This window comes from Scomber japonicus, chromosome 17 (genome assembly GCF_027409825.1).
Source record: "Scomber japonicus isolate fScoJap1 chromosome 17, fScoJap1.pri, whole genome shotgun sequence".
In the NCBI taxonomy this organism is placed as follows: domain Eukaryota; kingdom Metazoa; phylum Chordata; class Actinopteri; order Scombriformes; family Scombridae; genus Scomber; species Scomber japonicus.
The window spans coordinates 13,745,043-13,769,424 of record NC_070594.1 but is presented as its reverse complement, the minus strand read 5'-3'; the positions used below and the strand labels follow the sequence as shown (position 1 = coordinate 13,769,424).

The window sequence follows — 24,382 nt, the reverse complement described above, 5'->3', positions numbered from 1 at the left end:
TATTGCAGTTATGTGACATGAGTGTCAACCAGGACACACCATAGTTGCTGCCCTGCTGGCAGGATCTTGTCATGTCAATATTCCCCTCCCCCTCAAGAAGCTAGTGCTTCTTGTCAGGCCATCATTGAAAATAAGAACCTGTTCTTAATTGATTCGCCTGGTTAAATAAAGGTTTAATAAATGTCAGTAACATACTCACAATAATAATGTTAACATGTTGATGTTTTGTAGGTAATGTTTATCATGTTTACTAATGTTTACTAGTTTTGGCCTGATAATGGAGGATAAACACTTGAGGATAGGTGAATCACCAAAATTATCATCTTTCATCACAGTTCAATGTCTTTACCAAATTTCGTGGAAATTCATACAGTGAGGGAAATATGTCAACCTCATCATTTGCGCTAGAGGAGATGTTAGAGGATCTATAAGTTAATAGAATTCAAGCTCTAGGTACCATGAATGTGTAGAAAATGTCTAGGCAATCCATCCAATAGTTGTTGAGATATTTCAGTCTGGTCCAAAGTAATGAAGAAATTGACCAGCCATTGCCAACCACAGAGCCAGTCTATATACAATCCAGGCTGCATTATGTTTCTATCCGAGCACATTTTTCAGAGCAACCTCCTAATGCCACAATAATAATATTATAATATTAATAATATATATTTTTAAGATATTACAATAAGTCAATTGTGAGTTATGGTAATGCCGTATTTTTAAAGTTTAATTCGCACATAGGATGCAGTCATGGATCTCATTGTTTAAATACAAACAGACAGTGTGAGAGTAATGCGAGGAGACAAGAGTTTGGGGAGCATGTGGCTCAGAAGTCTGTCCCTTTAAGCCCTGCGAGATATCAAACTGGGACCAGTTCCAATTGAAACTTCAAATCCATCTTTTCTCTTTGGTTTCTAATTAGTGGTTAACAGATGATGCATCCCAGAGACAGAAGGGAGAGAGTACGTATTGGTGTACAGCTAAGCCTCTGGTGACTGATATCAACCCTTATGCCACCCAGTTCTTGTGATTCTGAGGTTTTTCAGGTGAGTGATTTCCCTTTTCCTTTGCACGCCTCAGATTGAGGTTGGGCTGATCTCAAATAAACTCTTAATAAGCCCCATTTCACGGCATGCAGCCAAGAGATTAGATCTGACAGGGCAGGCGTGGGCTAGTACTGAGACTACAGATCTGCAGGCTAAGCTCTGGATTGGAAATGTTCCAAAGCCTGGTGCAGCTTGTTGGATGAAGAGCGCCTCACCGCATGATGATACCAGGAGCATGATGTGAGAAATTTCACATTCCCTATTGACCAACACACCTGCTATACCACACCTTAATCCAACCTTTACTCCCACCCAGGAGAGGTTATAAGTGTAAGTTTTATGGAAAAATGTAAGAGTTCCAACTTTCTTGCTGCCAGATGTTGGGAGAGTTTTCAACTGCTGACCTATTCCACCTTTCTCTGTGACAGAGCCCCCTGGAGGTTGTCTGCCTGCATCGTATAAGGTGTGAGCCGTTGGTTTGAGTTTAAGCAGCATATGAATCATCTTCCATATGAAGCTAAGGAAGAGTTCTCACAGCCTGGGGCACAAGCAGGTGAACTCAGCTTGCCATATGGCTTAGGAGGAGCTTATTAGGCTCTGAGCGGAAAACACATTACCCACAGTGGACCAAGGCCACCAAGGGATGATTTCCATTATGAAAGCCTTTAATTCCACTGGTCTGAGTAGGAAGGGGTGAGGGAGAAGAGGGGGGGTGTAAATGTGGAAAAATGGTTGAGGAGAGGAGCTGTTGAGGAGGGTGGATGATATCTTCAAGGCCCGTCTACTACTGACTGGCAATGAAAGCGAAATGTGTTGTCTTTGGGGTCTTTTCCCTAAACACAGTTTTGAAAGCAATTACATGATTGATAATACAAATGGCCGCCTGACCTCTCTGACTTTTCTCTTTCTCTGTGTTGCTCTCTGCATCACACTTACACTTGGGATGTTTGTACATGTGGTGTGTTAAAAAAGAAATGTTGCAAATGAAGTTGAATGAGGAAACTCAAGGCTTACGAATGAATAGATTTGAAAAGCAAGTTTAAATAAAAACGTTGCTGTCTTTAGTGCTGATGACCATGCTCTTTTTTCCTTTTGCCCTTACACTGATTTCTTTAGTAAACAGCATAAAAAGGCAGATTGATTTAAATCATGCAGGATCTAGTGAGCTACAGTACATTAAATACAGTAAATCAGTAGCTCAGCTGGAGACATACAATATTTGCTACTAAAAGTCACCCCACTTCACAAAGTACTGTATAATTAAGCTTTCTTTTGTAAAATTCTCAAATAAAGTTGAAACATGAACAGTTACTATTACACAATGTTTTTGTTTTGCACATACATAAAAACGCATCCACACGGGAAATTTTTACATCCACCCAAACAATATATTGTTGACTTAGTGGCATAATAGCGTTGCAAAGCTTTTTTTTCCCCCCACTGTGCACCTGTCCTTTATTTACACTGTTATGGTATTTATTATTGTTGTGCTCTTCAACAGGATGAATCATGGCCATTTCCCCTCCTGTCAAGTCTTATTGTAAACCTCATATATTGAAAATATCAATCTTTTGTTACAATAATGTGGAACCAAACCTGTTTCGCCCATATCAACGATGTGCACATACTACCCCCTTGAGGCCACAAGTGGTAACTGCACTCAGAATACAGGACTGAAACTCAGTGACCCTGAAGCATAGATAGATAGATAGATAGATAGATAGATACTATAGATAGATAGATAGATAGATAGATAGATAGATAGATAGATAGATAGATAGATAGATAGATAGATAGATTTTTTATGTATTTATTCAAAAGTTTATCTAACCTAGTCACATGCCTAGTGAGATAGGAGAAAACAGATCTAGCTAAGGAGGCAACTACAAATTCCAATTGAATTAACCCTTAACTCCATCCCTGATCGGGATCAGCTCATCTCGCTGCAGATCTGTCTGCAAGTGGTTCCAGGCTGCAGGGGCAGAAAATGGAAAGGCCTGTTTGCCAAGGTCAGTGCAGATAGTAATGGGTTGCCATTAGAGTGCAAACAATAATTGTTAGTTCTCAGAGGAGAAACTTTCCAAATTCATCAGATAAATGTGAAAACTGCCTTCTAGTGTCAAACTCTGCACATACATCATTCTGCACAGTGAAGCTCCAACTGTATTGTAAAAGAAAGAAGAAATTAAGAAAAACATTTGGAGCAGATGGGGACTTAAAAATCTGACAATGCTAGTATTAACTTTGTGGTAAATGTACAATATGTTGTCTGCCAGTAGTGCAGAATAACAATTTTTTTCCCAGGGGAAATTTTTACTTGTCATAGCAGGTGACGCGTAGGTGTCACTAATAACATGAACACCTGCTCTGTTCAATTAAAGTATCCCAGCAAGCAATGACAGTGATCGTTAGTGTTATTAATTACACCTGTGCTTTTCCTGTTATGACATGTCACAATATGAAAAACTGTGATCAAGATCAAGGTCAACTATATAGCCCTAAACATTTAACAGTTCACACATAGTTATTTCCTTAAACTGTTAAAATAGGACAAAATGTATATGACATACATTGCCTAAAATGCAAAACTAAAGGTGTCTAAATACGTTTAACTGACAATGTGTGTGCTTGAACTGAGTGTAACTGAGGACACAGTTCTGCAATATTACTTGGGGATTATATTGTTTGCGATCTCAGTGCTGAGAGGCACATCTTAGAGAGTGTGTATTACTTGTTTGTGTAACCTGTAGATGTGAAGAGCTCTCAGGAGCTGCATCAAATTAGATTCCTCCCTCGCTTGATATGTGAGCTCATTTAAGCTCTGCAGCTTTGCATTCTTACGAAATAGTTCACATCACAGCACAATTCAGCAGACATGATCCTCCGTCGCCTTCTCTTTTCTCCTGAAACTTCCTGTGATGCAAGTTTCATCCTGACATACTCGTCACTCAAAAGTGCAAAAGCAAATATGATGCTGGCAGCATAAAAATGAAAGAAACAGAGGGAAAAAAGACCAAAAAAAGGGAAGGAGACATAGAGAGGCCTATTTGACTGAAGTTATTTTTCAATTTGCTACCTCGCTGTAATCTCACAAAGTATAGAACTGTAAAATGATTTCAATTCTTCTGAGGCCGACTCATCTCCACAGTTTGTGCTGTTGTTGTCTTTCTTTCATGAGCAACGAAGGAAATGAGACTTTGGAGATTTCCTTTAAAGAGATAATTAGCCCTCTCCTCTTCCTATGAGCTTCTAAGACAGTGTGACTGTTGTTGCTTAATGAAGAGCAAAAATTGCACGACCCTATCCCACAGTTAGGTATAGTGGTGACAAATCATCATCTTCTCACAGCATTTCAAGGTTATTGATGAAGAGAAGCCACCAAGGTCATTTATGAGACATATTTACGCAGGTCTTTTCATGCTGGATCTCACTGTCAACGCATGAATCCAAGATTTACAGTCTGACAGCAGGGTGCAAAGAGAAAGGCTGGGTGATGCAACAAAGATAAGATTGACATGTTAACTCTGAGAAAGGCAGCAGAAGGCTGCAGACTGACACAACACATAAGACTCCTGCTATAATAACCTACCTTTATGAAACTTCTCATGTAATAAAGCTACTTGCAGCACCTCTAAGGGCAATTGTTGGATTATGCAATCAGACTACTTAGACAGACTAACCTCTATAAAAAGGTTTTACTTGTGTGAAATGTTTCTAGCCATAAACTTTACCTGATGTGTTTTCTAAATGTAAGTACCACATTAGTGTTAATATCCATATGTAAAGAAGCTGTAATTCAGTGCCTATATATACTAAATTAAAATATCATGTTCAATCATCTGCAGGTTATTTGTTTTCTTTATACTGGACCCAAAGTCAGTTATCAAGTTTGCATAAACCTTAATTACAATGTCTTTATCTGTTCTATTTGTCTTGAATCATTTCTTTATAGAAATGAATGTAACATGAATAAGAGAATTAACAAGGGACAGATTAAATATTTCAAATATTTTGTCCTTGCAGCTGTTTACATTAAAAAAAGTTTTACCTTTGTTATCTTTGTTACATTTACAGATTGATCTCACAGTTGTTAGCTGTTTCTTTGTCCTTCTGTCAGTCATTCATTCTGTATTTCTTTCTTTCTCAAAGAGCAGTATACAGACAAAAGGGCATCTTCCTCCACAGTTAACTGGGTGAAGTGGTTTACAGACAGAGGGTGGAGCAGCACAGTTGCCAGTGGGACTACAGTACAATGGAGTAAGGAGGAAATTAAGGTGCTATGGGTCTACCTGGATGCAGAGGGCTGAGTCAAGAAGAACTGAAGTTCTTTGGAAGAAATGGCCTCTCCCCAGTTTCATATAGAGGAATGATGGTGATTATAAACAACTTGGTGGCATCAGCAGTATGGCACAGAGTTGCTGTACTAAACATTCCTGCTCATCTCCTACAGGATCAACACAGGAGGTTTCTGGATTTTTTTCTGCTCTGCTCCTTATTGACTTAGAGCTAGAGGAAGAGGCAGGGAATGGTGCACCTTGAGTGTGGGCTGGCAGTCTTTAAACTGTAGCATATTAATATTTGCTGGGGGGGGGGGCTAAGACCATTTAATACCGCAGAGATTGATGCAATTGCAGTCTGCACATGGTTTCAAATAAATATTTGTTTGAGAGGCCAAACAGATAAAACTCTTGGATATTTCACTAAAATGTAAAGATTCAAGAAAAAGTTCTGAAAAATTAATCCTGGTGTGACTAAAATAAAGCATGGTATAAATCAGGGGAGAGTGAGCCTCTGGCCAATTTATTTCTAAGCCATTATGATATATATATATATATATATATATATATATATATATATATATATATATATAAATAAAGATATCTCCCTTGTGTCTTCCTCAAGCTTGGGTCCTCTACCAGAGGCCTGGGAGCTGGAGGGTTGTGCGCAGAATCTTAGCCATTCCTAGGACTGCAAAGAAATCAGTGTAAGGGCACTGTCTTCTGGACAGACATCTCATGCCGTAGCACATTTATTGTACTTCATCAATCTGCAGTTGTAGTCCCATGGATATTGGTCTTATTATAATTATGGCCAATCGGCCTCACTTAACCACTTAACGCACGCTGTTCCGTCTACGGGACGGGACGGATGTTAGGAGGTAGCCACAAGTTCTTCTGGATGTTTTAAACACCAACCCTTAAACATATATATTCATGCCGTACATTGTTGGAAAGCTTAGATTGTCCAGATTCATTCAAGACCACTCACGACTTATATGGTTGCTCACAGCCGTAATAGTATTAGCGATTAGCTCGGCTAGCCCCTGAGCTAAGTAAGAAAAGCTATAATGCTACATACCTTCAAAGTCTTCCCTTTATCCACAACGTTCATCTTATGACTCAGGACTTTCTGTACAGCTCGCCAAGTATCCATTCTTGTGAAATATGAAATCCGTTTCCATAAAACCGGAATACTTTCCTCAATATGTCCATGTATTTAGTCCAACACGTAACGTAATAACACAAATAACAAACCATATACAGTCCGTTTACGTCATTTCCTGACCTGCGCGTCCATCTCAGAGTACACGTGACTAGATGTTTACGACCGTGAGCCTCTCCTGCTTCTGACGACACCACACACAAGCCAATCGGTGTTCAGGTTTAGGCAGTACATGTCTCCAAAGCCAATGAGGACATGTGACCGACAACAATGACGACATGGCTTTGATTGACTGCTGTTCTAGCCTATGGAAATATTCGGTGAAATGAAGTTGATAACCTTTTAGCCAATAGTCTGAGGTTTCCAACGGTGTATGACACTAAGCTATTAAGTTTGGCTGTCCATAAACAAACTCCAAGCGTAACCGGCGTGCGCCTTGTGCGTAAAAGAGTTGAACCATATATCATTACGCACACGGCATTTTGGTACACGGTTGGTTCTTCTTCGACTTGACATATGACTTATAGCAAAATAAACAGATAGATAGATAGATAGATATGGCCAAACAAAAAAATATGGTTATATGTAATAATAATAATAATATTAATAATAATAATAATAATAATAATATGGCGTCAGCTTTCATTAGAGACCAAGATTTTGATTGTAGGCAAAGGGGATGTGAAGTTATAGGTGTTTGATTGTGGTTATACAGCTTTGGTAACCAAGTGTCCATTTGGAGTCTCCAAAAAGGACCTAAGGAAAACGCATGGACATACCTGTTGAAAAATAATTCAGAAAAATTCATCTTTTGGTCTTTTGACTAATTTGGACTGCATGAAGCCAAGACCTGTGGCTGTGGCCTCATTGTGTCTATATCCCGCTGAGAGGTCCCTGAATGTCTGTACACATGTCATTGTAAAGGCAAACCTATGGGCGAGTAAACAACCCCATCATTGTAACCTCTGCCACTCTTTGTCAGTAAGTCACAGAATCACACAGACACTTTTACAAGAATCCTGAGAGTGTTTCCTTTCCAATGATACCAGACACATCTCTGAGTCTCAAACTATGTGGGATCTGTGCTGCTCACAACTTGGGCATGTCGTTTAGGCTAACAGCATAAAAAACAGGGGCATGTGTTAAGTGGTTAAAGAAACTATGCTTCATTTGAGTTAACATCTTTTGTCCTCCCAGGCCAAAATAGACCCGAGGACAACAGGAGGGTTAACAGATGTAACTTGCTAGACTCACTTGAATTCAGTAACATTTTATAATTTCTGTATTAATTCAAGGAGGTGTCATGTAATAAAGTAAGTGTGTCATGTAGGTCTGCAAGATTGCAGATAGACCCTTTCCAGCTCTGTGGAAGAGAACGCAAAAAGGGCTCAATTTTAAGGTAACGAAAACACAACTATTGATTGTACATTAATTAAAACACAGAGATGAATATTATATTCAATTTCTACTAATGGTTCCTCCTAATTCGTACTGGCCCTTCAAGTGAAACAGAAGTTCGTGGATAGACTAAAATAGGGTAAATGACATGATGTTGTCCAGTTGGTGGCGTTATGCGCCATAACGTTATTTGCGATCTGCAGGCAAATCGACAGAAGAAGAAGAAGTTCAGCTCGCCTCTCAAAATGGCGGCTGAACCAACACGGGAGTGGAGCGATGAGCAGCTCAAAAGTGATGATTTGCCCAAAAAAGACATGATAAAGTTCATTCAGGACAATGCAGCACACTCGGTACGTTTATCACTGGAGTGTGTTTGTGATTGCAGTTTGTACAGCTGCTGGTTAAAAGTGTAAGTGCTCACTGTGAGCTGCTGCAGGCTGCATGGATATCACAGGGTTAGCTAAGTGCAGATGCTGTGCATGTGTAGCATGTAGCAATGCAGAAATTATAATCACATGTCGTAATACTTTCAGTTTAAGAAATGCTGCATGGTTCAAACACATCTATAATCCACCGCTCACAATCCGAGACAGCTACATTTACAGTTTGACATGGGTTTATCATTAATTTAAAGAGAAATATTAAATTAAGTCATCGTCCACTAACTTGAACCTTCCGTCTGCTTTTTCTCTTTCAGTTTCTTAATGAGCACAAGCTGCTGGGAAACATCAAAAATGTTGCCAAAACAGCAAAAAAAGAACAACTGATCATTGCCTACAATGAGCTGTTTGAAAGCAAAGTAAGTGATGTAGAGTTTATTTTCATATTGATTCATGTCTTTGATTATTTTCCTGATTAAATGTTTGATGTATAAATGTCAGATTGAAGGAGAATACATCATCAAATTTAGTGAAACTGATTGATTGTTTATTAAAATAGCTGGTGATTAATTGAATAGTTGACAATGAACTGATAAATCACTGCAGCTCTAAAATGATGATAATGTGACATACACAGTGACTCTGCACCTGTACGATGACTGCCAGTGTTTTTGGCTAATTGTGTGTGTGTGTGTGTGTGTGTGTGTGTGTGTATTTTTATGCTGTCTTTGTGATTCTCAGAGGTTTAAAGGCACAGAGCCAATTGAGGACATTACAGAGCACGTTAAAGCTGTGAAAATCGACGAAAAGCCCAAAGAAGTCAAGACAGAGGTTGTGGACGAGGTACTGGCCCAAAAATGATTAATTAACATCTTTCTTTTTTTTAATCTCTGCTTTGCAAATATAACTACCATCTTTCAACACATTGTGAACTGTGGACTGATTTGCTTTTTGCCAGGGTCCACCAAAATTCACCAAGTCAGTGTTGAAGAAAGGTGACAAGACAAACTTCCCAAAGAAGGGTGACACTGTGAGCTGCTGGTACACTGGTAGCTTAGAAGATGGAACCGTCTTCGACACCAATATCCCCTTAAGTACTTGAAGTCATATCTTTTTAAATAACAATAAGGATTGCTTTCAGATGTTTACTCATCCACAGGAGATGACAGTTGTCTTTAGTTTACATCCACAGTAACTTTTTGGACCACTACTGCAGAATAATCCACTTCTCTGTTGTCTGTCTGTACCAAATTGTGTTTAATACACAGAAATACCACAGCCAATATTATATATACACGATGACTCTATCCTGTGCCTTGACTATAAATACTATATTCCTGACTATTTCCTGGACGCATGCTATTAATTGGGCCTGGTTTCTGGTACTAACCCCCAATTTAACAAGTGAAATAGCATTTCTCTTTCATGGTTATGGCCACAGATTAAGGTAGGGTCAGCATTGTGGTTTAGTCAGTTTCTTATGATGAGGATACTGTTCTCAGGTTTAAACCATCATTGTTCTTCTCCCCCTACAGCAGCGAGAAAGAAGAAGCAAACTAAACCACTGAGCTTCAAAGTTGGCTTGGGCAGAGTCATCAGAGGGGTACGTTGGTCTTACGTTTTCTGCTCTGTGCATCCAAACTTCTGTCGGTTTTTCAATATGACACCTGTTAACCTTTGCTTTCACAGTGGGATGAGGGCGTTTTAACGATGAGCAAGGGTGAAACAGCGCGTCTGGTGATTGAACCGGAGTGGGCCTATGGAAGGAAGGGTGTCCCTGACAACAAGTATCCTTTTCTTTGGCCTCAGTATTTGCATGTTGTATTTTGTTTCTCCTTGCTTTCTTTTTTTGCATTTGCTCCCATTTTTCTCCTTAACTCCAGCTCTACCAGAATTCCACCCAATGCAACACTGATTTTCGAGGTTGAGCTGGTGTCCGTTGATTAAACTGACAGACGTTGGCCAGCATGCACTACGAAAGAAAAAACTTGGTGGCCTTGCTGTAAAAGTTAAAATGGCATTTGGATGGTGTTGTGCCTGGTTCCAGGTTGTCTCATTTATCACGTTACGTATGACAGGAAGGATTAAGAAGAAACGATTAGCAGTTATTACAGCGTTTTGGCCAAAGTGTTATGGTATGTCAATAATGTACATATGAGACACCCTTAAACATTTCTCTGCATTTTGTTTTGCATGTAAAATTTAATAAATAAACCTGTTTCAGAGACCTTAGTAATTGTAAGAATTTTCTTTCCATTACTACTTATTGAATGAGCACATTTAGATTGGCTGCTAAACATGAATGACATGAGGTACAGGTTGTCTTCATTAAAATCAGTCATTTCTGTTATAACTACATCTATGAGCACTGGTCTATCAAATTATTTTATTTTAAACATCAGTTTATCTATGCAGGCAATGAACTGCACAAAACATTTGTCACTAGTTTAATGTGCAACTTAAATTAACTGAAGCAGTAATTGTACACATGTATAAGTGCAAGGTAATTGGAAAACAATTTCAACACCTGTACTTCTAGCAACAAAAGTTGAATCTGCAGTTTTAATCCTCAGATTAATGAGTCATGTTTGAACTTTAATTCACTTCTGTGAAAAAACCTTTGATTTAAATACATGTAACTGTTCAGCAAAGCGAATAAACAGAAAATCTGAAACATTTTCTTAGGGTTACTATAACTTTTGATATGAACATTAAAGCTAACAGCTTTCTTACAGGATCATTAACTTAAAAATAATACAAGTGCTTGTAAAGAAACTGCAAAACGTTTGATTTTAAAAAAGAACTTCCAACAGGATACACATCTTTTCCAAGCCAAATATTTATTCTGTACAGCAGGATAACATTGAACTTGGTAAAAAGCGGGGGGTGGTGATTGTGTATCTCCTCTCGGGCATTGAAGCACTTAGGAGTTGGCGTTGGGTCCCTTCTTCTTTCCGAAGGTGGGCACAACGTTCACGAAACGCCTGTTGTACTGGATGCGACGCTTAGCACGGCCAGTCTTCTTCTTCTTCTTCTCCTGCTTGTCAACCTGGACGTAACAGAGAAAATACATTTGTTATTTCTCACAGATCTATACATGTTAAAATCAAGATCGCTATACAAACCAAAATTGTACTATTTTTATATCAATATTAGAACAAGACAATCAGGAAAACTGTCAAATCTTACCTTGGGTGTCTGTCCCCTCACTTTTCCGGCACGGGCCAGAGAGCCGTGGACCTTACCTGGTGGAAGGTAGAGGAAAAAGAAAAACATTAGTTTTCATGGACAAACGAAAGCTTCTGAAACAGTTCAGATATTAAAAAGGAATCTCATGTTCAGAACACTCTGTTAGGGCTTTAGTTTAGTCTTTTTGTCTGTGCATTCATCTTTGATCAGAATTCAGCCTTTTACATCAACAGGGAGCTCTGGTCATTCCAGAGTCACAGGGCCCTGACTCCAAAGGCTGCATCTCATCTGGTTTTTAGCCTTGGCCAAAGAATTCCTGACAGACCTCTGGCAGAGGATCATAAGCTGCTTTCAGGCTTGTAAGGGGCTATTGTTGATGATATAAATCAGGGATCAAACCTAAATGTGCTTTAAAAGTAGTCATTAACATTTTGAAATAATTTCTAATAAAATACAGGTCACCACTTTAGGGATTGTAAAATAGCTGCTATTTGGACTCTGATTTTTAACTAGTTGAAGTTTGGAGAGGTTGAATTGATTGAGACATGAATACAGTGAGTTACAGTAGTCTATCGGAAATGTAATGGAAGCATAAATTCTTTTAGATATTTCAAAAACACAGAAACACAACTGAACCTGTTGGCCCAAGTTATAGGTTGTTATGCAGTCTGGTGAATATACTAACCTCCCAGCAGTCTGCCAGCTACCTCCAAAGTGCAGTGCTCTGAGACACCGCAGGATGCCAGGGAAGCATCATTCTCCAGTGGGCATCCGGCAAGCAAAAGGACCTGATCCTCGACCAGGAGACCCTCCAGAGTCTGGACATGAGCCTGAGGGACACCAGAGAATAATCATTATTTATGGCCCCACTTTTCACCAGATGACCACTTCAGGGTAAGAAAAGGTATGACACAATCTCAACCACATGTTATAAGTTTACCTTGACGTCTGCGACAGTCTCCTGTCCGGTCACCTCAAGGGTGTGAGTATTCTGGGCACGCAGGAAAAGCTGCATCTTGATGCTATGAGAAAAACACAGTAGTTATAGTTCAAAGTCCACAATCAATTTTACTATTGCGGAAATCAGTTTGTTGCGTAGGTTCTTTGGTATGTAACAGCATACACGGCAGTTTATGGATATTAAAATTACTTTCCACAATAAAATACGCCAGGTTTAAAAAGTTGTCAGAATTGAGATGGAAGTGAGCCGGGGGAAGCAGCGTGTCGGGAGGGAGACCACTCTCAAGCTAACGAATGCTAGCTCTACTAGCCTCATGGGGCACGCGTACCATAAAGTCGCGTAAAAACACATGAAATGTATCGCATTTGCTCTAAATAAGGTGTTACTCGTGACATGGGATGATATGGGTTTTGAAATCGCACAACAGTGTAAGTCAGCGTCTTTCAAAATTAGGAATTTTTACTTAATTCGCACAGGCCTTACCTCGTTTGATGCTAGTCGTTCAACGAAGAGCATAGAAAGGGCTGTTTAAGGGACGGCACTGCGCATGTGCAGGATTTACGTAGCCTGTTCGGAAGCGGTAGCCACGCCTATCGCACTGGAGGCTGGTCATCTTCATCATCGTCATCATCAGATAATACATACATGCTGCGTCTACTGTTTTTTATTGTAGGTAATCATCTTTTGCTTAATATGGAAGCTCATTTCCACCAACGTGATGAATAAAAATATGTACGTCATTATAAGGAGAAACTATCTCAGAATAATGAGTTAGTAACTCAAAAAAATTAAACTATTTCAAAATGACTTAGTATCTCAAAATGACTTCTCTTATGACTTATTAGTATGTCATTTTTTAAGTAATGAGTTTTACATGTTTTTTTTTCATCACATTGGTGGAAACAGGATTCAATAGCTTCATACCAGCACAAATATGAATTAGACTAAAACAATGGTTACACTAAGAAGCCGCGTTTAAGCAGCAAGTTATTTGGGGGCATTTACATAGTTTCAAACTATGGATTGATTACCTCATACCTCATTTAGCAGTGAAGAAATAAAGCTATCAGCCCTAGACTTATCACTCCAATTACTCAGTACTGCAAAATATCATTTAATATTCCATTGTGTTTGGATCAATTTTGGACTTCCTCTGCTTTGAAAATATGTACTTAATTGGAGGGTTAGGGTTAGGGTTATTATGTGTGCACTCTGAAATGTCTCTTCACAGCTCAAGAAATCAGCAAGCCTTTCAGCTATTTAGGAATCACAAGGGATGACAAATAACAACAAGCAACACTTCAGGATATCAATCTGTTTATTATGAAATTAAGTCAAAATAAAAAAAACAAACGAGGAACTCTTCATTTTTCTTTAATGGAAACATAACCTTGACATATTAAAAATCTTTCAATTTGAGAAGGAGCAACACATGACTCAGAGGTACATCAAAGAATGCCTCCTTTAAACCTTTAGCAGTAAGAGACCAAATTAAGTCACCCAATCTAAAAATTAAGAAGCCAAATCACACAGGGAAAAATAAATCTGCCTTCACAAACAACATGCATTAAAGAACCTAAAAAAAGCAACCAGTGTTGGGAGATGACATTGTAGCAATTAACAATGTGACTGATCCATGTCTGCCATGGAGTGCCAAGTGTATTATATTCCAATCAATAGCTACAACATGTAATTAAACTAATTAGCACACTTGAAACCAGAGAACTTATCAGTGGAATCAGCTCCTGTAGTTGTTAAGATTGAAAACCTAGACACATTTGACCCCCCATAACAACATGTTCAAAAACAGCCTTGCTAAGAGATGTAGGCAGAACATAAAGGACGCTTTTTGCTGAGTCTCCATCTTCATGTCAGGATTTTGTCCATCATGTAGGAGGAGGAGGATAGTACTGGTTATACTGGGCATACTGGCCATACTGCCCCCAGTTGTTTTGTCCCCAACCGCCATATTGTTGCTAAAACAGAAGTTAAAAAAAAAAAGTTTAGAATAGTATCCTCATCACTGCAATTTCCAGCAGAATAAAACAGTATTGACAATCTATTTCATTCACAGTAACTTATTAGGAAATACACATAAGAAACACTATAAATAACCATCCACACACTTGACTTGAAACTTGAAACATGAGCTGAAACTGTAAGACACTTTTTACAGTGCTGTCAACCTCTCAGATCTGAAACCCACCTGGTACCAATTATAGTTGTACGCAGAGTTGTTTGCCTGCATGTCTGTCATTGCGTTTGCTGTACCAGAGGAAGCGTCATCTACGCGCTGTCTTTTGGCATCAGGTTCCTGAGAACTGGAGACAAACAGTTTCAATATTAGTAAAATGAAATTTACGGTTGTTTGCTGACGTTTCTAACTTTCTAGATTTTACCAATTACAGCAACTACAGTACACTTTGGTCATGCTATTTTACAAAGCTTATGAAAATGATGTGTTGATGTGACCCAAGCCCTGTTCCATTATCCACCTGTCATACCCGTTCTCCGCTTTTCTCTTTGCTGGCTCGCTTTCTTTCTGTAGTTTCTGGTGTTCCTCGTATGTAGCCACGAGCCTAAAAGATGTTAAAAGAATGAATATTACACAACATCAAACAAAAGAAAAAGGCAGTGTTGAGCTTTACATTTGTCTGTTCCCCTCTCTCTTAATAGTAACAACAAACTCACACGTTGATGTCGCTGCCAAAGTCCTCGAGGAACTCGACTTTGCGTTGGGAGAAGAGGAGGCGGGATTCGAGAGGCAACTGGCTCTTCAAGGCTCGGTCGAAACAAGCCAAGATCTCCACCTCATTCTGCGTCACATCTCCACTGTATTCCAGCTCAAGCAGGTTTAGATACAGTTTTGGACTCGTCTGTAAAGCCATGAAAATATTAGCTTGAGTATCTCATGCAATACAACCATAGTCAAAGGTGGGCCAATTTACTTACAGTACACTATAGGAAAAAGTGCAAGAGTATGCCTACAGTTTGAGGTTATTAGAATTTATAAGACTCTGTTGAGGTTGTTAGTTAAAACCTTTGACGTATACAGTACATCCCTTAGAGAGGTGACATCAACCAGCTCTCACCTGGTCTTTTTCTATCGCGTCCAGCAGCACCTTCCTTGCTTTGCTCAGACTCCTCTGCACCTTCATCAGCTGTCTGGCCAGCTTCACAGCATAAAATGACGTCTCCGTAGCATTCTTTGCAGACTCCATGGCCTCCCTCAACAGTGCCTCTGCTTCCTCTAAGTTACCATGGCGACGCTCCAGACTGACCCTCCGAAGGCGGACCATGGCCAGACTTGGGACTGCTGCCTCCAAGGACTTCAGGATGCCACGAGCCTCCTCAACGTTGCCTGGGTAACAAAAAAAAGAATACTATGAGCATGAAGTTAGGTTTTTAGAAGTCGGTATCACCATGTATACATGAAGTCACACTAAAAGATTACGTTAACTTGACTGCAGTACATTTTCATGTTTTCAAAGAGTGATTTAATGTCACTGACCCTGCTGCTCCTCGAACGCTGCCCACAGCAGATGGATGGCTGGTTTCTTGGGCATATGGATGGAACACGCTTTCTTGTAGACATGTCTCACACCGTCAGTGCTGTAGCCCTCTAGATATTTTGCATACTTCAGAGCGAAAAAGAGAAAGGAAGTTGGAAGAAATGTAGGAGAGGACAGAGGAAAAGAACAGAGGAGAAAAAAAAAAGAACAGAAGAGAAAGAGAGAGGCAAAACAAACACGTTTAAACCTAAATTTTCAGTTGTCAGAAACAGTGAATTTCTTCATTGACAAGATCGTTTTTAGAAATTTTCTGTGTAAACCCATCAGCACCTTCATGGAACCAATTAGATAAGTTTCTGTAAGGTAGTGGGAGACGAAGAAGATGCAACGTAGTAGTTGGCAAATGCTGCAGTCAAATCTTGTGTGGCAAGCTGGCCATCCCCTAATACAACAGATACAGTCACATATCAACGTTACACGCAAAGAGAGTGCAGGACGATTTACTGTGTCGATGTGATATCATCGTTGATGGGGGGAAGTGCAGGGAAGTAGCAGAAGTGAGAGAGAGGTTAAAGGTCACATTACCTTGGTCCAAAACTCTTCATAGAGAGCACAAGCGATGAGGCATCTTTCAAAAAGAACAACCACACGCTCCGGAGTCCCATTTTCAATCTCAAAGTCCAAGTACTCCTTCCAGTTGTTCAGCTGGGTCTTCTCTAAGGCTTTGACATGGAAGTATGGTCTCTTAATCTAGAAATAGATTAATTCATGTTAGTTTGATAATGCTGAGGAAATGCTAGAAAACAATTATAAATATATTAACAACAATGAATACTTTTGGAGAAAACAAGATGCATACCCCTTCCTCAAAGGCCCACCGCTTGCTGACTTCATGTTCATTGTGGTGGAACACTTCCTGCCGGACCTCGATAACCTTGTGGCGCATATTCTCGATCTCTGTCACTCTCTACACAGAAACACAAAAAAAAAAGACAGTCAGAACTGTCATGCGTGCTTTACTGCATCACATTCTCCACTTGACGTAAAATCTGCTAGTCCTGCAGCCAAGAATTTACATCACCATTAGCTTGCCAGTGACAAGAGGACTGTAGAGGGGGGGAGGTATGTATGCACCCTGCATATCAGCCTCTGGATGCAGGTGCTGGGGTCAATGGGCCTCAGTTGATCCTTTTAGTTTAAGGGCGAATCCCTGACTGGATGCCAACTTGAATCCCCCCTGGCATTCATTGGCTTGGCTGCTGACATAAAGACACCTCTTCAAACCTTAAATTTTTCTTTCCATTTCATCATGGAGAACAGGCAAGCTCCTACTAACTCCTGTACCCAGTAAATTTGTTACATAGTCTCCCCTGCAGGATTGGCATCTGGATTTGTACCTTAGCAGGGTCTGCAAGGTCTTCTGTGCCAGGTGGAAGATCCTCCTGAGGAGCAGGCGTCTCTTCATCTTCACAGACCATGGCCAAGAGGCTGGCTTTCGAGAGCTCCAGTCTCAGCTGTACAAACTCCTCTTCTGATAAGAAGTGCTTAGGGTTGTTGCTCTGCACGTGATCTTTGAACCTGCAGAAATAAAACAGAAACTTTACTCTCTAATTACAGAGAACATGTTGCAGGGGGAGTGTAACTGAAATGGTAACAATACAACACAACCTTCAAAGAACACTGCAACAACAGTTTTCATTCTGTTCTTTCCCCTTACCTCTGGAAGTGCTGGGAATACAGCTGGGTTGGGATGCCCAAGATGCGATCGTAGATTGCAGTGACATTAGCCAGCTTCTGCTGCTCTGTTTCCCAGTTGACGAAGGACTCCCACAGACGGTCTGAGCGAAAGTCTGTGCCAGCTGCAAGCACTGCATGTTCATAGGCACTAAAAGTACAATAAAAAGACACACAATGATTCTCTTTTTGATGACACAAAGTAAAGTAAAGTAATAAAATTAACTAGACGTAGCAGAAACTCCCACAGTATTAGAAGTTAGTATCTTCTGAGAAAAGTCACATAACCATAAGAGCCCTTTACTCACGCTCGAATGCGTCCCTCTGTCTCTGGATCACTTGGGTCTGAGTTCTCTTTGATGTATGACAGGTAGTGCAGCCACAGGTCAACACTGAGAGGAATGGCCTGCAAGCCTCTTCTGTACACCTTGGAAAAAACATAAGCAAGTCTGTTGGTAACTAATAACAATAACTTACAAAAAGGAACTGACTCCTCACTCAGCCATAAGATTACAACTGGTAAGGGACCCTGCCACTAGCTGCTGTTTGCAATTGCTAAAGGTCAGCCAACCAGAGATAGAAAAAGATCACAATGAATCTTCAATGCATTAAGATGTTTGTAAAAAAGTATGTATATATTTACCTCTTCTGCAACCTGTATGTTTTCATGTTTTTTCTCTATATCAGCATACTTCTTCCAGTAGCCATAGCAGTAGGGATACCGCAGGAAGAATACGTCAAAGGACTTTCTCACAGCTTCAAGAACATTCTACAAGGACAGCAAACAAAATCAATGTTATCATTTCCCATTTAAAATAACAATTGAGTTCAATCTCAACAATGATAAAAATGTGACACCTCGTCTGTTCAGTTCTAAAAATACATATAAAGTCAACGCATCTGAATTAAACCTATTTTACCTCTTGCTCCACATATTGCAGCAGGTAGACCCAACCATTAAAGTCTTCTGGGTTCTCCTCACATCCTTTGAAAAGTTTTTCAAACTCGCTGGGAAGCTGTGGCTCGGTGGGCTCTGAAGGAACAGCGGGGTCTTGTGTTGTCTCTTTGGATGGTTCTTCTAGCTCCATGCCATCCTCTGTCCCCTGCGGTACCTCAGTCCCATCTGGACAAGATAACAAGGAGTCATCAAGAGACATTAACAGGAAGTTATATAACAGCAAATTGGGCTCTGACAACAAATATTTGCTTCTACAAACATTACTGCTACTGCTCCCAACTTAGTTAAAATGTGGTGTAATATTGTAGCTTTGTGGCTTAAGTGTACCTTGAGTGCTACCCTGTGTAGCATCTGTATCTATTGCCATCTCCTGGCTGTCTTGCGGAGTCTCCATAGACTCTGCTGTGTTTTCTGTAGGCTGTTCTGTAGGCTGTTCAGCTTCCTCTATGGGCTGTGGTGGAGGCGGCGGTGGCGGTGGCTGCTCCTCTTGGAAGAGCTGAGCACTAGCGATCTGAAACTGTTCCACTGCCTTCTCCACAGATCCCAGTTCTGTATTGTTCATCTGCTGGTCGGGGTGTTGTTGTTCCCCCGGGGCATCTTGGGACGCATCAGAGTCCTCGGGCAAGATGTTGGTGAGTGACTCTGGAGCCACTTGGTCCAGTGACCAGTCAGCAGTTTGACCTAAAACAGGAAGGTCAGGAAGGAAGCCATCCCCATTGCTCTCCATGGCCGGGGATTCAGTGTTCAGCATTCCAGAAATGGGGTCGTCTGAGAGATGAAGGCCTGTTGAAAAGAAAATTAGGCAATCATTTTAAGGATCGTAGCATTATAGCAGAGATTATGACACTCGTGTTAGGCTGATAAGAGAATGATTACTTACTATAAAACAATAAATAATAATAAAACATAAATTAAAAGGGTATGGCTAGACCCTAAAATACAATAAAAGTCAAATACTTGTATACAAGTAGTTCTCAATTAGCCAAAATGTGCCACTTGGTATAATAATTATATTCAAGATAAAGTATTGAAACTTTAAGTACATAAAATGGCTGGCAAATGATTGCCCCACATCCTAACTAAACAATCCTTATCAACTCAGATTACGTTGTTTATTCTAATTCACTGTGTATCATATTTCAGCTACACAAGCTCACGTTAAAAGTTAACCAGTGCAAAAACCCAAAAAAGGTCACCCTGTTAAAAGAAGCAGCAGCTGCAGCAACAGATAAATTACTTCCTTGTTCCCGACGTGAAAACGGACGCCAAGCTTTACTTTAAATCCGTAACGTAAGACACTAAAAATACCGCATCCATGTGATCGGGTTTAATTAAATAACACGACCTACACACCGCTGCTTTAACACCAACTGAGAAGGTTAGTTAACAACGTGTCCCATTTTTTAAAGAATGATTTATTTTGGGTGTCGTGGCCATGTTTCGCCCGGGACGTTGTTTGCACAGTCAAAGTTCAACCACAAGTTTGGGCCTCGAGTCGCGTCTACTTCCTGAGAAGTATCGAAGAAGTGACTATAAGTTAACGGTTAGCTTCAATGTTAGCTCTCGGTAACGTGAAATAACACAGTTTCTACTTACCAGAGCAATAACGTTAACGTTTTGATAGTAAGGATGTTTACTCAATCGTGACTGAGTATGTTGGATTATCGTTGACCTTACGGTAACTAGAATAACTACAACGTGCTAACTAACGCCATTTGCCTCAGTCTCCAGTTAATAGTCGGTGCCGGCAGCTTCTCCACGTTAGCTAGCCGACTAGCGTTTTAGCTGTTGTATTATACAAAGTTTCAGCCTCGTTACAACACTTTCATGAATAAAAACAAGCTTCTGTGGATCTTACCAGTATCTTCCATGAAACTGTGGTCAACCTCGTGAACTTGTGCGCAGTTTTCTCAGTCAGTTTTTGTTTTCTAACATACGACGGCCAGGCGCGCTTCGCCCATCCTGATCAACTTATGAGGAAGAGCCGAGGAAGTGTGCGCATGCGCATTGTAGAGCCCGCAGCCCCCAGACCGAAACCTTTTATAGTAGGATGGATTAGGTTAATGTGCATAGACTGTATGGTAATGTGGGACACTTTTTCCCATTCTGACTTACCGTGAATATAATACATTATATCAACACCTAATATTATTATGAAATCCGTGAGCTGTTTCCTTGTTTAATTAAAGGTTAATTTTTGAATATTGTACTCAAAAGGAACATGGCACATATTAATACTCCTCGTGCCAAATCGTATTGTGGGACACTAGTTTTTAGGCTTAGAAATACTTTGATTTATACAAAGCAACCTTATATCTGCCCAAACTTTCTGAAATGTGTGTACCCATAATTTTTAGATTAAAAAACTAGCAAATAACGTTTATATATTCTTTTTTTAAATCCTTGATGTGGCTTACAATATAACTTGCATGTAGTTTTCCCTTTTTCAGAACTTTACTGGCCTGTAGACTATACACTCACTGGCTTCTTTATTAGGTACACCTGTACAGTCTAATGCAATCCAATACAACAGCTCTGCTTTAAATACTGAAGTTTATACCTTGTCAGTTATTGCTGGCATTGTCAAAAAAGTTGATAAGTCTACTTTTATTTTTGAGGTTGTAGTGGGTGATGGTGTGTATTAGGTTGCATTATATTGAATGGTGTTCCTAGTATTTTGTCCACTCCATTAACATACATGAGGGGGGCACAATATTAGGAACGCCGGTCAATATAATGCACCTCAGTACGCCACCACCACCCACTACGACCACAGTAATAAACATAACATAGAATGATCACCTTTTTTTGACGGTGTTAACAAAAACTGAAAATGTATAAACTTCATAAATGTAGAATTTATGGATAATGTATAGGATTCCATTAGATTGCACAGGTGTACCTTATGTAGTGACCAGTGACTGTATTTATAATAGAGACAAACATTTAAAATAATAAGTTCCAACCACTGAACTTGACAGTTACACATTCATATATATTTATCACTATAGTCTTTTTTATTGCTTGTGTACTTCCGTATTATTCATTGTTTTTTTATTATTTCTATTGATGCTTTTTCTATTTTTGCCCATCCACTTGCTGCTGCAATAATGTAAATTTCCTCTCTGTCGGACTAATAAAGGATTATCTTACCTCATCTTATCTTAATAAATTAAATGCATATATTGTATGGCTCAAAGTGGTTAACTTTTTAACAGCTTTTTGTTTGTGCTGTGGTATGTTGAAGAAATGTTTGATTACACAGTCAGCTTGGAAAAGTCTGTCTTTTTGCTTAAGACATTGGATTTTTGAATATAACAATTAGTTAAAATGTTAAAGCAAATTAATTAAACAAAGAGATTCTTGTTCTACAATCCAAATGATGATTTGTAAAGTGAAGGTAGATATAAGCAGTCATGACAATTTCCTCAACAGTTTACTTGTATGCAGGCCCCACATGAGGCCCCAGTTTTTCTATATTTAAAGCTGTTGCAGTGAAACTGATTTATATGACATTATGTAGGAGGCTAAACAGGAAATGTGTCAGTCATCTTTACAAGGTTCCTGAAAATACCCTAAACCATTTGAGTAGTCTACTTCTTCTCAAATGTAAATCATAAGAGTTCTAAAACGTTCAAAAGGTAACTTACTTTATCATGTTGTATGCTTAAACACAACACTTGTTTGTTTTATAGTGTTTGATGTAGTTTGAATATAAAGATCACTGAGGCCTACATGGTGAGGCTCTCTCTTTATATGCTACTGAAAAAACAATGTAATTATATACGTGATTGCTGTCATTATATCCTACTCCTACATGACATACCTCCTCAGTAATCAACAGTGTGTGTGTGCTATTTATATGGTTTTTAGTCAGTTTTAATAACCCCCCACCCCCACTACCCCTACTCCCCCCTCTCGCGGCCCCGCCCTACTCACACACAAGCTCCACGTCACAGACTAATCATATTTGAATGAATGATACGACATGTCGGAAAGACCTGGCCGGTAACCCCCCTCCTCATATCATTAAGGGGACTATCTTTAAAATGTTAAGGCACATGTGTAATTCATGGGGCAGATGAACATTAGAGGCAATTAATGCACACTGAAAGCTCAAATGGCGTCTACACGAGCTAATGGGCCGGTCTGCAGTACAGTTTTTTTCACAGCGCGCATGCGAAATGGCGTATGGTGTGTTTGGGTGTAGTCGGAATTGAGTAAATGTCATGCTGGACTTAAGATGTTTACTCTGTTTAATCATATTAAGACTGGACTTAAGATGTTTACTCTGTTTAATCATATTAGTTTGATACATTTAAATATCTGTTATACATTCGTAAAATAATTTGTATTTTTTATTATGAGTTAATAAAGTAAAAAGAGATTGTTTTATTTTTTGCGAATTAAATATTCCATGTGTCTTTTTTATTGTTACGTCTCATTACACCTATAAGACAGTCAAAATGTTTGGTTTCAGCTCAGTAAAGGGGAGAAAAATAAATAAAATAGTTAAAGCAATAGTAATAGATAAGAGTATAAACAACAAGAGTATAAAGCGTATGAGTGTTGCTGTAAAAGTGCAGAGTGCATGTGTCGTACCTATAATATGTGAATCTTTATCTATATGTGTATCAATGTGCTTGTGAGTCTGACATCAGGCTGCAGGCTGTTAGTGTCCATTGTTCGTCAGCCGGGTGGCTTGGTGGAAAAAGCTGACCCGGAGCCTGCTGGTCCAGGCCTTGAGGCTACGATACAGTAGCAGCTGAAACTGTTCACAGTTAGGGTGTCTGGGAGGTCTTTAATAATCCTACCGCAACAGACAAACTTTGAACTAGAAGAACCAGTGAAACACAGCATCAACTTGGTGTTAAAGCCCCTGAAGACCTCAAATCTAGTATATTTCTCGATGACATTAAATATTCCTGATCGTGTAGTCAGTATCAAAGTTTGAAAAAACTTGCTACTGCATTTATTTATTTATTCATTCATTTATGATGAGCAATACTCATGATGTGCTGCAGATGTACTGCATGGGTGTGTCTTGATCAGATTCAGTTGTTGTTTGTGAATACTCTTAACCACATCCCGCCTGCTTTAAAGCAGCAACAAGAGTGCAGAGAAAAAATGAAGAAAATACACAAATACAGAAATCTCAAATGTGAAATAACCAAAATTGTTACCACTCACAGTAAGAAGCTACATGAAAAAGTAGGCTAATTGTGGAGACTATTTCGGTTTCTTTTTTTTAAAAGAGTCTTGTCTTGTTGAGTCTTGAAATTAAAATGGTCACAAGTTTATACATGTAAGTTAAATCATTTGCGCGGTTACTTTTTTTTAAAACGGTTGATTATGTAAGAAGGGCCCTCAGGGGCTTCAGTAATGGGTTGGGCAGCCACTGATTTCTTATAATGGCCTCTGTGTGTGTGAGAGAGAGAGAGATGAACAATTGCAGCATTATATAATTGTCATTAAGAGGACAGACTTTCACATAATAATCAATATTACCAATTCATGCTTATGAAACAGAATTTGTAAGTTGTATGACAGCATTATTATTATATAATAGAATTGGCAAATGAAGGTTTTTATACTTTTTTCTTAATACACCATTTAAATGCAACACTTATTCAGTTATTAGTTACATATCATAACACTGTTGACATAAAAAAATCCATGGATGAAAACAAACTAGCTGTGAGCACATCCACAAAGCCTCAGTTTAGTAGGTGCTGAATACAAAAAGCAATTCAACTAGACTC

The 24,382-nt window shown here is 39.4% G+C and overlaps 3 protein-coding genes across 4 annotated transcripts; 1 reads left to right on the top strand and 2 right to left on the bottom strand.

The window, feature by feature from the left end:
• Positions 1-8,112: 8,112 nt before the first annotated feature.
• On the top strand, positions 8,113-10,243 carry fkbp3 (FKBP prolyl isomerase 3). Its single transcript, XM_053336894.1, has 7 exons — positions 8,113-8,236; positions 8,584-8,685; positions 9,008-9,109; positions 9,225-9,360; positions 9,802-9,869; positions 9,956-10,053; positions 10,159-10,243. The coding sequence occupies exons 1-7, from the start codon at positions 8,132-8,134 to the stop codon at positions 10,211-10,213; spliced, it is 666 nt and encodes a 221-aa protein (XP_053192869.1). The 5' UTR covers positions 8,113-8,131; the 3' UTR covers positions 10,214-10,243.
• Positions 10,244-11,087: 844 nt separating this feature from the next.
• faua (FAU ubiquitin like and ribosomal protein S30 fusion a) lies at positions 11,088-12,954 on the bottom strand. Its single transcript, XM_053336537.1, has 5 exons — positions 12,900-12,954; positions 12,396-12,477; positions 12,141-12,285; positions 11,456-11,511; positions 11,088-11,315 (listed from the first exon to the last, which is right to left on the bottom strand). Exons 2-5 carry the CDS (start codon positions 12,468-12,470, stop codon positions 11,190-11,192), a joined length of 402 nt encoding a protein of 133 aa, XP_053192512.1. The 5' UTR covers positions 12,471-12,477; positions 12,900-12,954; the 3' UTR covers positions 11,088-11,189.
• Positions 12,955-13,716: 762 nt separating this feature from the next.
• prpf39 (PRP39 pre-mRNA processing factor 39 homolog (yeast)) lies at positions 13,717-20,589 on the bottom strand. 2 transcript variants are annotated; one of them, XM_053336534.1, is made up of 15 exons: positions 20,479-20,589; positions 18,948-19,403; positions 18,583-18,785; positions 18,306-18,431; positions 17,971-18,089; positions 17,646-17,813; positions 17,326-17,506; positions 16,788-16,895; positions 16,514-16,678; positions 15,928-16,054; positions 15,509-15,777; positions 15,108-15,292; positions 14,912-14,995; positions 14,623-14,737; positions 13,717-14,392 (listed from the first exon to the last, which is right to left on the bottom strand). In XM_053336534.1, exons 1-15 carry the CDS (start codon positions 20,489-20,491, stop codon positions 14,303-14,305), a joined length of 2,409 nt encoding a protein of 802 aa, XP_053192509.1. In that variant the 5' UTR covers positions 20,492-20,589; the 3' UTR covers positions 13,717-14,302. The 2 variants fall into 2 exon arrangements, with proteins under 2 accessions (XP_053192509.1, XP_053192510.1); XM_053336535.1 differs by having other exon boundaries at positions 14,921-14,995.
• Positions 20,590-24,382: the final 3,793 nt, after the last annotated feature.

Bases quoted from the DNA above. Each gene is read 5' to 3' on its own strand.
- fkbp3 (XM_053336894.1), top strand. From the start codon at position 8,132: ATGGCGGCTGAACCAACACGGGAGTGGAGCGATGAGCAGCTCAAAAGT. The intron at 8,237-8,583 runs GTACGTTTATCA...TTTCTCTTTCAG, and splicing joins AGGACAATGCAGCACACTCG to TTTCTTAATGAGCACAAGCT. The intron at 9,110-9,224 runs GTACTGGCCCAA...GCTTTTTGCCAG, and splicing joins AGACAGAGGTTGTGGACGAG to GGTCCACCAAAATTCACCAA.
- faua (XM_053336537.1), bottom strand. From the start codon at position 12,470: ATGCAGCTTTTCCTGCGTGCCCAGAATACTCACACCCTTGAGGTGACC. The intron at 11,512-12,140 runs GTTAGTATATTC...ACCTTCCACCAG, and splicing joins AGCTGGCAGACTGCTGGGAG to GTAAGGTCCACGGCTCTCTG. The intron at 11,316-11,455 runs GTAAGATTTGAC...TGTTACGTCCAG, and splicing joins TGAGGGGACAGACACCCAAG to GTTGACAAGCAGGAGAAGAA.
- prpf39 (XM_053336534.1), bottom strand. The intron at 16,055-16,513 runs GTAATGTGACCT...TTCGCTCTGAAG, and splicing joins ATGAAGAGTTTTGGACCAAG to TATGCAAAATATCTAGAGGG. The intron at 14,393-14,622 runs GTGGGTTTCAGA...CTTCTGTTTTAG, and splicing joins ACAACTATAATTGGTACCAG to CAACAATATGGCGGTTGGGG.